Genomic DNA, 12,435 nt, shown 5'->3' on the forward strand with positions numbered 1-12,435 from the left:
CAAGTCCCTTAAGCATGAGGACACTATTTCATTTTTGCACGTTTTTATCTAAGTGTTTCTTCCACGACTGTGAATCTCATGTCCCTGTAGTGTTCAAGTATGATTCAGCCTTATACTTTATGTGATTGTATATGTATGACGTAATGCTACATACGGGTCATTAGAATAAAGGTGATATCGAGGCTGAGGTTTTACCACGAGGCCATGAGACATGCCGTACTTACTGTCTGAGTAGTCAGTCATTTTACCAACCCACTATTCTATATTGGCGACAAGGACAGGATGACATGGAAAGTCTACCATCAATGCCAGCTTTCCCTGTTCATTCAGACCCAACGACCACAAGCACCAGATGGAAGAAATATCTGAGTCGGGTGGAAAACGCGTTCATCGCATTCAATATTACTGATGACAAGCGACAACGTGCATTGCTACTGCACTGGGCAGGTGAGGAAGTTTCCGAAATCTTTGATACATTACCAGAAACTGGAACTGATTTCGAAACAGCAAAATCACAGCTCACATCATATTTTTCGCTGAAAAAGAACATGGAATATGAGCGATTTGTCTTCAGAGACACGATGCAAAACAGTGGCGAATCGATCGATGCGTATCATACTCGTCTGCAACGTCTTGCAAACACATGTGACTTCACAAATAAGGACCAAGAGGTCAAGTCGCAAATAATACGAGGGTGTACTTTAGCTCGCCTAAGACGTCGTGCCCTAAGAGAGGAGACAACACTTGAAAATTTACTTAGTATAGCTCGTTCATTTGAAGTGTCAGAAGTTCAAGCTAGTGGGATGGAAGAGAAATCAACAAAAAATACTGTAACCGACACAGCCACGGTAAACGCAGTAAGAAAACAGCGCCACCAACGGTGGAATTCGAAAAACAAAAACAAGTGCCAACGCCACCAATGAGGTCGTCAACTTGCCATAACTGTGGAGGCAGCTATCAACATGAATCGGTCTGCCAGGCAAAAGGCAAGTCATGCAGGAAATGTGGCAAACTTAACCATTTTTCCAGATGCTGCCGTCAAAGGGTAAAACAAAGAAGTCAGAAAAAGGGGAAAATGTCAAAGCTGTATACACACAAGTGGAGAGTCCAGAAGATGAGTACTGCTTCACTGTACAACAGACAAATGGCAATAGACCTAGAGTAATGATACACATAGGAGAAACAGAAGTAGCTTCTCTTATTGATACAGGGTCTACCGTAAACATTATGAGTATGGATACATACAATACCCTGAACAATAAGCCCAAGTTACAGAGAGATAACAGCAGCAATGTCTATGCCTACTGCAGCAGCAAACCATTGAACATAAATAGTTCTTTCCAAGCTCAAATAAAGTACAAACTTCATGACACTGAGGCTAAGTTTCTCGTTACTGACAAGCCAGCAGATACGCTACTAGATTACAATACAGCATCAAAACTAGGCTTGGTTTACATTGCAAACCAAATATCACCGGGCACTTCACGCTGTGATCGAATTGTAGCTGAGTACGAAGATCTAGGTTTCATGGCATTGGTAAGCTGAAAGATATACAATGTAAACTACATGAAGACAAAACAGTACAACCTGTAGTACAACCACACCGGAAAGTCCCATTCCATGTTTGTAAAAAGACTGAACAAGAATTGGAAAAACTACTGAAACTGGACATCATTGAGCGTGTTGGGGATGAACCAACCCCGTGGGTGTCACCAATAACAGTGGTTGAGAAACCAAACAACCAGAAGAGATCAGAATATGCGTCGATATGCGCGCACTGAATAAGGCCATACAGAGGGAACGTCACATCACACCTACCTTAGACGATGTAATTGCTGACCTGAATGGGGCTACTGTATTTTCCAAGCTTGATTTGAACTCAGGCTATCACCAGATTGAGTTAGCACCAGAGTCTCGTCACTTGACTGTATTTTCAACACACAAAGGACTATACAGATACAAGAGATTGAATTTTGGGGTATGCTCAGCAGCGGAGAAATTCCAGAATATTATAAGCTCGACACTTCAGGGCCTGAATGGTGCGCTCAACATAAGTGATGACATCCTGGTCCATGGTCAAGGTCAAGAAAACCATGATACCAACCTTGAAGCATGTATGAAGCGAATACGTGAGAGAAACCTAACACTGAATCGGCAGAAATGTAAGTTCAGCAAGAGCACTGTAGTGTTCTATGGCCATGTATTCGGAGGTGGAGGAGTGTCTCCAGATCCAAAGAAGGTTGAAGCACTGAAAGAAGCATCAGAACCACAGAGTGTAGCAGAAGTTAAAAGAGCCTACTAGGCATGGCCAACTACTGTAGGAGATTCATTCCGAATTTGGCAACTACATCAGAGCCATTGCGTGAACTGACAAAGAAAGATACGCCTTGGCAATGGGGCAAACGCCAACAACAAACACTCAAACAGATCAAAGAAGAGATCACAAGCAACTGTGAGATGGCATATTTTGATCCACAGAAATGCACAGAGATACTGGTAGATGCCAGTCCTGTCGGACTTGGTGTAATCCTGACTCAACGGGATGGTAAGGGTGATGTTTCGGTAATCGCACTTGCTAGCCGATCACTGACAGAAGTAGAACAGCGCTACTCACAAATAGAACGTGAAGCGCTCTAGCAATAACATGGGGAATTCTTCATTTCCACCTATACCTGTATGGGCATAGCTTCAATGTTATATCAGATCACATGCTGCTGGTACCACTATTTAATACACCAACTGCAAAGGCACCAGCCAGAATAGAGCATTGGATTCTCAAGTTGCAACAGTACAACTTCAAGGTGATATACCACCCTGGTAAATTCAATCCCGCAGACTACATGTCTCGCCATCCGCTATCATATACCAGACCCAGCAGTAGAGAGCAACAGGTTGCGGAAGAGCACATCAATGTTGTAGTACAGCATGTTACACCTAAAACAATACAGCTAGCAGACGTACAAGAAGCAACATTGTGATCGTGTTCTACAGTCATGCATACAAGCCATACAGACTGGTAATTGGCACAAAGTAAAGTTACAAAGCATGAGCACTAAAGAAAGAAATGCTTTACACAGTCTCTACTTGGTACGAGGTGAGCTCAGTGCGTTACCATCACATGATCTAATACTTCTGGAAAGACGTATTATTATCCCTGAGTCACTACAGCAACAAATCATTGATATTGCACATGAGGGACACCAAGGCATCGTGAAAACAAAACAGCTCCTTAGAGAGAAAGTTTGGTTCCCCGGAATTGACAACTTGATACAGAAAACAATCGATATGTGTATTCCTTGTCAGGCAACCACTGTGGAAAACAAGTGAGAACCACTACAAATGTCAGAATTACCAACTGGTCCATGGGAGGAGGTCAGTATCGACTTCAGTGACCTGCCAAATGGTAAATATCTTCTTGTGATGACAGACGACTACAGTCGATATCCTGTTGTTGAAATCATCCACTCTACATCAGCAGCAGCAGTAATGTCTAAAGTGGACAGTATATTCACACTATTTGGAATACCTAGAATTGTCCATTCTGATAATGGTCCACCATTCTCAGGTAAAGAGTTCGCAGCTATTGCCAAAGACTTAGGCTTCAAGCATCGCAAAATAACACCCAGGTGGCCTCGCGCTAATGGGGAAGTAGAAAGATTCATGCGTACCATTAAGAAAATCTATCGTACATCACACGTCGAGGATCAAGAGCATGGCGTCAGCAGCTTTATCGTTTTCTACGCAACTATAGGGCAACGCCGCATTCCACGACAGGTGTACCACCAGCTACATTACTATTTGGTAGACCAATGAGAACAAGAGTACCAGAATATACTACACAGCAGAAGGATGATAGAAATCTACGCTTTCGTGATAAAGAAAGAAAAGCAAGTATGAAGTGTTACGCAGATAACCGTGAAAACATCCAGAAGAATCAAGTTAAAGTGGGTGACACGGTCCTAGTCAAGCGTGATGGACATGTAAAGAAAGAGGTAACTCCATACTTAACATAACCATACCGTGTAATGGATACCAAAGGCTCCATGGTAACCGCCTCGAAAGGTGACCATACAATAACGCGAAACTCATCTCAGTTTAAGATCCTAAAAGGAGAGCATAAGGTCAAAGCAGATGACACTGATCATGTAGGAATCGCTGAAGACTTGGAACTTGGTGATGTAGACACATCTTCATCGTCACCTGATTCATTAATCAGTACTCAACACAGCAGCTGTCCAAAACGTCATCGCAGACCTGCACCCTCCTATCTGAAGGATTATGTGAGATATGTACAGGTAGATGTTGAGGATCTACCAAAGGGGTGAAGTGCTAGTAACCTCTCCCCCTCATAGTGTTCATAGACAAGTTGTGTTTTGGCACTTAATTTTGTGTATTGATAACATATCAATGAGCCATCATTTGAACACTTGCAGTTGAACACTTGTTTAAGACAGACATGTTTGGTTGATACTTTATTCTTTATTCAAGATGTTTGTGTTTGAAATTGGCATTCCGGACATATGGCACCAGAGACAGTTTGAAATGAACAGTGACATGCTCTATCTATTTTCGTGGGAAGGAATGTAGTGTTCAAGTATGATTCAGCCTTATACTTTATGTGATTGTTATATGTATGATGTAATGCTACATACGGGTCATTAGAATAAAGTGTGATACGGATAGTTTTCAATCGGATTCGAACCTACAACATACGGCATCAGTCGCCTAGCTGAGAGGCCACAGACAGAACCACTCGGCTAAATCTCCACTCCCAAAAAGGAGTGGTTCAATAGCAGGCTAAATGATATCGAGGCTGAGGTTTTACCACGAGGCCATAAGACATGCCGTACTTACTGTCTGAGTAGTCAGTCATTTTCTATCTACCAACCCACTATTCTATGCATAAGTAATAGTTATGGGTCCCCGATCAGTATGACGCGTCCTTGTATATATTGCCCTGTACAGAAAGCTCTCCCCCTTCATCCCATGACATAAGTCCCTTAAGGTAGCTTTCCGCTTTGTGACGACCTATTTTCAAACGTGAATTTTGCCATCAAGATGTGTACTTTTACCAAGTATTATATATCACCTGAAAGCTATTTCTATGAATTTGTTTGTTTTATCAAGAAAATTAGTGTGCGATGAATTTTTATGAAGATCTTAGTGAAAGTGTAAAGAAAATGGGTGGTCTCACGTAAAAGTTTAAGTCTGAGCGGAGAGGGGCTATTGTTTAGGTGTTAACGGGCAATTGGTCTTCAGAATACTGGCTACAAAACTGTGTCTCAGATTTTTGAAAAAGGCCTTAGTTTTTTCACATCATTGAGTCAAAGTTTATCCACCGATTAGTCTTACAATGCCGCCTAATTAAGCAGCAATAACTCGACTTTAAAAATCTTCATAAAAAAACTGAGACACGGTTTTGGAGACAACCTACTTGACAAACGTCTGTGAAAATCTGGTGAACTTCCGTTGACGCGTTCTCGAGTTAAACTCTTTTGAACGTGCTGCAATGTGACAAAATGCCGAACTGAGAAAAAGGCGATTTAGTAAATTGGTTCGGGTTTTTCCATTTGAATGGGAATAAACAATGTACTCAACCGACAAAACACTAAAACCAGATAGTGAAATCAAAGTGTTCAACTTCAACAGTATATTCACTCATTGAAATCACTGTCAACGCGCCTTGAAAACCGATTAGGGACTGACACAAATTACAGGGGGGGGCGTGGGCCGGTGTTTTTTTGGGGGTGGGTCGCCATTTTTCGCGCAAGCATTTTTGAAGGGTCATAAAATTTTGTGCAAGCTAGCCTATGGGGGAGGGTCACCTTTTTTATGCATCAAAGCTGAAATTGCATGTGCACGTATTAAAGAATATGGAATACTGAAAAAAGAAAACATCTCCTGGCAATTTCATTTTCTGTCATTTCCATTTGCGGCGCCGCCTTCGGGCGCAAGTTTAAGGGTAATAAACAAAGTGTATTGATGTTCCAAGCAGCCACATTGATTTAAGTTGTCATGATTTCTACTTATCCAACTCCTCTATTGTTCATATAAACTGTCCCCTATAATGACGCTTTAAATAACAATTTGGGAGATCACTTATTTGATACCATTCTCCCATTGACAATACATTGGGTATAGGTCGGTGTCAAATGTTCATGAAGCTGTATGTACATTTTTCATTTTTTGAGGACATTGACAGAATACAAACTATTCAGAATAGTGCAAAATGTCATCAATAACAACTGGAAGCTTCAGGTCGAACAACTTTTGAATAACAATTTAGGATCAGATAACCTATGAGTTATTTGTAGTTTCCTCTTAGCCTACAATGTATAGTGAATCAACATTTCGGTGAAATTCCAAAATCAAATTTCTTGCACAACCATGGACTTGAAACCACTCTAGTCTAATCATGAACATTAATACTAATAATTAGGTGTACATAAATGCACAGATTTACTGGTTTTGTATTGGAAAAAAAAATATTCATAGTTTCATCATAGGTTGCCATGCGTAATGAATGGACATTTCAGTGAAATTCCAAAATCAAATTTCTTGCACAACCATAGACTTGAAACCACTGAAGTCTAGTCATGAACATTAATACTAATAATTAGGTGTACATAAATGCACAGATTTACTTAGTTTTGTATTGGAATAAAAATATTCATAGTTTCATCATAGGCTGCCATGCACAGTGAATGGACATTTCAGTGAAATTCCAAAAACAAATTTCTTGCACAACCATAGACTTGAAACCACTGTAGTCTAGTCATGAACATTAATACTAACAATTAGGTGTACATAAATGCACAGATTTATCTAGTTTTGTATTGAAAAAATAATATTCATAGTTTCATCATAGGCTGCCATGCATAGTGAATCGACATTATCTACAACTCTACAACGTGTTGAGCGGTCTCAGTCAGAAAAATGTAACAACTTAGCCGGCTATTGAACCACTCTTTTTTGGGAATGGAGATTTAGCCGAGCGGTTCTGTCTATGGCCTCTCAGCTAGGCGACTGATGCCGTATGTTGTGGGTTCGAATCCGATTGAAAACTAGCCGTATTATCGATGAAATCTAAAAATTACATTTTTTGTACATGCATGCACTTTTTATCTGCCACTTCAAGCAAAGTACATTTACATGAATTATCACACACATATGATTTGATATTATTTGGACAAAGCGTTATATCGGCCGCATTTTGCCTTCCTTATGGGAGGGGACTTCAAAAGTATAGCAAGTCAGAAGGAGGTCTTGAACGCATTGCGGGTTTGTTTAGGGGGTATTGAGTAACAGGGGAGGGTCACTTATTTTCATGCACGGATAAGGGGGAGGGTCACTAATTTTTGTGCATGAACTTTTGAAGGGTCATTATTTTTGACGCAGCGGTGTTTCGAAAAACACCGCCCCCCCCTGTAATTTATGTCCAGTCCCTTAACACTAATCAAACTACGAGCATTTCTGAGACAATAGTTCGTCCTCACTCTGTACAGCATTTCTGTGGGTGAAGACCGTTTCTGGAGTCATTTATGCTAAAATGAGCCAATCGCCTGTCGGCGGCATAAAAGTCAAAGGAGAGAAGTTGAGAAAACATGAACATAGAGAAAAGTACGTCATTTCATCAAGCGCAAGTTGCATGCGATAGACCGCTCGTCAAGCTGTCGTTCGTATCCAACATGAGTACCATCGATTCCAGGCGAATATGATATCAGACCCGTCTTCATTACATGTAAATTTCAGGATTAGGATGGTGTTTTGCACTGTATTCAAGTAGTTAGCCCGTAAGCGTCTCATTCAATGGTTTACCGACCAATGATGACATGTTGATGAAAACTCAGGGCGATTACGTTATTACGTTGTGACGGTCAAATTCATATTGAAATTTGTCTTCGGTCCTGCAGCATTTTGGCTACTGCCATGATAACTGATAACAATGTTGTCGTGTCCATTCCCATAAAATCATTTGATTCACATTCGTCCGGTGTACGATGAACATTTGTTAGTCGACGTATGTTTTTACCTTGCAAGGTCGGTAACGAAATGGGACAAGGAAAAACGGGACCGCGGGATTGAAACGACTTCGACATTATCAGTTCACTGCCATTGTGCCAAAACGTCTGCAACCAAAGCAGCTATTGTTTTGTGGCGTGTGATTTCCTGTCGATGTCTTGAAGCCCATGCAATTTGTTTCCACCTTGTATTTTCTAATCCCAAGTAGTTCAAGTGCCGCGGTTTCTGATATTTCATTTTTATTCATAAATTGTTCAACTCACTCAGTATTCTCATCGAACGGACAATGTCCAGTTTCTAGATTTTTTGGCGCAAAGTCGTTTCGGCCGCACAATTTCCGACGCCAAGACGTTTAGGCAACGCGACCAAAGACGTTTCGGCACTACCTGGTTGGGGGAACTCGTGCCAAATGTTACAAATCAAAACACTGAGAAGTATAGTGTCAGCATTCACATGCTTTAAAGTTTGTGAGAACATGGTGAAAAACCGTGAGAAAAGAGTTTCATATCATTTTCAAAAGCAATAGCCGCCGACACTGTCAAAGTTGCGCCGGCACCTAAACGGCACTGTAAAAGTCATACTATACTGGTCAGAACGCAAAGGTCACGCTTATGAATATGACTGGTCTATCAGTTACTTATAAGTTTGAAGGGAAAAAATAAATCGTAACGGGGGTGTCGAAATGTCTTGGGGCCAAAAGAAGCCGAAACTTCGGCCGAAAGAAGCCGAATGTTGCTTGAATGTTGAAGATGTGAAGGGTGTCTGTTGCGGTATTCAAGTGTTCGCACTGTCACTGAGGTAGTCTGGTTCCCTGACCCATTTCCCGGTAGAGGGCGTGGGAAAATATAGGGTCAGGTACCGGCTAATGTAAACATGGACGCTATTGGGTTAAAATTAAACAAGCTGTGATTGGATGAAAGTAACACTTGTAACTTTTTCTCATGTTTCTTGGGTTTCGCACTTTCAGGCTCACTTGACACTAACTTCTTGTTTGTACCACAAAGCCGTGGAGGTAGAAAGAAAGACTTTTTACCTCCATGATTTAGCCACTGTGATTTAGCACACCTCTTGATACTTTTAGAACGTCGACATGATGCCTGGCATTTTTCACAAAATACGGACACCATTCTAGCCATCGAAATCAATCGTCGTTCACAGTTCAAACAAAGTTTGCTTTCAATTAGCTGTGATATCGCAGCAGTACTTGTGGCGTGTATCGTACGTGCTCTGGTCATTTGGGTCATGCCACAGTCGTGATGACCTGCGATATCACAGCCAGCCTTCAATCACCTCTATTTCCCCGTACTTCTGGATTAATCCTTTCAGTTTATGTTTCCCGTCTCGTGTGCTAATGTTTTTGGTTCGGATACCAGTGTTCGAACATAATTCTGATCCAGTCGAATTTTGACCGGCGTTTTCATGGTAGCAGCCATATTTGTTGTAGCATGTTCTATCAGGTGACTAACCTCCGCCATCTTGAACAAAATTCTGTTCAAGATGGCTACCCGGTACCTGAACCTATATTTCCCCACGCCCTCTACCGGGGAATGGGTCAGGGAACCAGACTATCACTGAGGCCGCCAGTGGAACGTACCATTTATGTATACGGGACAGCCTCTTCAAAGATGTTTAACATTACGACACTTATCCAACACTCCTGGTGCTTTTACAAAAGCACAAAAATGTCCCTGATAAAACATTTAGTGTGTGGGCCATTTTTTGTAATCTGAAATTGTACCGTCAACAATGTCATAAGTCTGACCTTGTCCGATTGTGTCAATAAATTATAATCTTTAGGAGCGGCCACCCCTATGAGAAAAACGGTAAGACCCACCTTTCGCCAGGTACACTCTATGGTCTTGACCCACGCAGTGAACGGTAGGTGTTAATGGGATTTTCACAGCGGATGTTGTCTAAGTGCATGTGAATACTGTGACGCTGCTTGCTTAGTGTAATCCCTTGTCAATCAGACGGTAGTCTCAAATGCCAAAATGTACACCTGTGCCTCTCGTACATTTTTATTCCAAAATTTCACCCAAAAACAGGAACTTCACGACCAAGATATTCTACACACAAGGAAGATCAATGTTATAGGAATACTTTTCAGGGATAAAAGAAAAATCGTGTTTTTATCTCAAAATACCAAAACAAAGGCAGAAAGCTACCTTAAGCGTGAGAACGATACTTCATTTTTGCATATTTTTATCAATGTATATTCTTGTATCATGTCCCCATTCACGGCATCAATGACAGTATCGGTCCCCGATCAGTATGGTGTCGGTTTTTGTATACATTGCATGTACACAAAGTCCTCCCTATGTTAAATAATGTCCTTTTTTCTTTTATTTATTTATTATGTTTATCCTGGTTAGATCGCTCGGCAAAAATGTACTGATTTTCGAGGGAGGACCAGTGTAAAATAGAATAAAATATTATGATACATAATACTCAAAAAAGTTAAAGGGAATAAAAGGCAAAAACATAACAAGAAACAACAATTGAAATCACGTGGCCAACAAAAAACGACACGTACAATAAAATCAACACTATCAATAAACTACACAAAAGTCACATAAAGGTTTTTTTTCTAAGCATTTGTTTAAATTACCGTAAAGAGGTGATACCGTGAAAAACAGCAGGAAGACTGTTGAAATATTTTTTTTATATATTTCTTTACTTATTTATTCATATTCACACTGGTTAGCTCCCTCAGTCAAGAATGTACTGATTTCTAGTGAGGACCAGTGTAAAATAGAGTATGCGGAAGGATAATATTTCATTTTGGATAGTTTTATCAAAGTCAGGGCAATATTTCATTTGTGCATAGTGTTATACAAATTTCATTATAATAACCCCATCGTATTCCCCATCCCCCCCCTTCTGACTGTCACATGTGAGGTAATTATGAAATTGAATGTACTATGGCAGGCTGGTGTGTTGGTCGTAACCCGTAAAAGCAATTGCCTTAGCCAGCTTGTTATATTTTTGATGGGATCATTTTCAACACTAACACCAGACTCTTCATCACTACCCTCTGAATCATTCACGCCAAAAACTTTTCGTTTAGGAGTGATTGTGACTTTCCAATTATTTAGACAACACTTGAGATAGATGCAATTGTACAGAATATGTTAAACAAGATTTGGACTAATTTGGAATAATTGGATGGTGAAGTAATGTCGATTTCATCTACAAATATAATCTCAACTTCTTTTCTTTTCATATTACATACTTTTGTTATGAGTAATTTGTAATATTGCGACATTCAACTATAGGGCACCTAACAATTTTGAGAAATTTGAAAAATATTAAAATCCAATTATCCGAAATTAGTTCCAATCGTGTTGTTACTATAAAGCTTCTCTGTTCTCCATTTAAAGGCATCACACACAAAACAAAACAAGTGTTTTTCGTTGAGCCATAAACATTTTTCACTCTCGCATTTATCTATCGACAGGAGAAAGTAAAATAATAACGCTATTTAGCATCTAAATAGTAATATTATTTATTGCCAAAAACAGATAAATTGTCCTCATTGTTTGGTCTTCCTTTTAAATAATCAACGTTATTTGGCAATTTAGGAGAAACTACACATAAGGGAAAGAAGAGTCATCTCTCAGCTATCACCATTGCTTCCGGTGGAAACATCATTACAAACGTCGAAAGTGAAAGTGGGAGCCAGGATAGACCGTGTAAGTATCACTGTATTCCAATGATTTGAAAGCATTATCACATTACATTGAATTTAATTTGAACAAGATTGGAACCACTCTGGGATAATAGCATTGTATGGAAAGTACTGTACTAGTTTTGTTTTCTTTGTACATGTTTACTTTGGAACAGATGAAGTTATAACCTCCATTTCTTCCAAATAAAGGGACCATTGCTAAAGTACAAAGTAAATGTGTATATTGTTTCAACTTTCGTCGCGAAGCGCTTATCAAAAATTATATTAAAGGTTTTGTTTGTTTGAACCGGCTACAATCACACTTTTTGTCCTTAGACAATTAAAGGCAAACAAAAAGTTAATAAATAAATGAATGAATAAATAGATAAACAAACAATAAATCAATTATAAAAAAATACAATTCTAAATACATTTACAGCAAATAAATTAAGGAATAACTGTTGTTTTTTTTATCATTTTTACACTTCTTCACATGGCAATGTTTAGATGAATGATAAGCAGATGTAGATACAGTTTGGGAATGTTGAGATATTACTAGGTTTTTTCATTCCTTTTGTTCCTATGGGTGATACATTTTGTTGAAATGAATCTTGTCACAGTATTTGTCTAATCCAAAATTAATGAATTTTGACAGGCAATATAAATATAGGTTTAGATGTCAAAGGTGGTGCACCAGAGAATGACAAACCAATGGTTGAAATAGAGAGTGAGTTTTTCAGACATAC

The 12,435-nt window shown here is 39.6% G+C and overlaps 2 protein-coding genes across 2 annotated transcripts; both read left to right on the forward strand.

The window, feature by feature from the left end:
* Positions 1-287: 287 nt before the first annotated feature.
* LOC139128242 (uncharacterized) lies at positions 288-1,545 on the forward strand. Its single transcript, XM_070694058.1, has 2 exons — positions 288-848; positions 1,030-1,545. The coding sequence occupies exons 1-2, from the start codon at positions 288-290 to the stop codon at positions 1,543-1,545; spliced, it is 1,077 nt and encodes a 358-aa protein (XP_070550159.1).
* A 1,794-nt stretch (positions 1,546-3,339) lies between these two features.
* LOC139128243 (uncharacterized) lies at positions 3,340-4,013 on the forward strand. The gene is made up of 2 exons (XM_070694059.1): positions 3,340-3,565; positions 3,775-4,013. The coding sequence occupies exons 1-2, from the start codon at positions 3,340-3,342 to the stop codon at positions 4,011-4,013; spliced, it is 465 nt and encodes a 154-aa protein (XP_070550160.1).
* The last annotated feature ends 8,422 nt before the right edge of the window (positions 4,014-12,435 follow it).

Source organism: Ptychodera flava, unplaced genomic scaffold, assembly GCF_041260155.1.
Source record: "Ptychodera flava strain L36383 unplaced genomic scaffold, AS_Pfla_20210202 Scaffold_46__1_contigs__length_1169225_pilon, whole genome shotgun sequence".
In the NCBI taxonomy this organism is placed as follows: domain Eukaryota; kingdom Metazoa; phylum Hemichordata; class Enteropneusta; family Ptychoderidae; genus Ptychodera; species Ptychodera flava.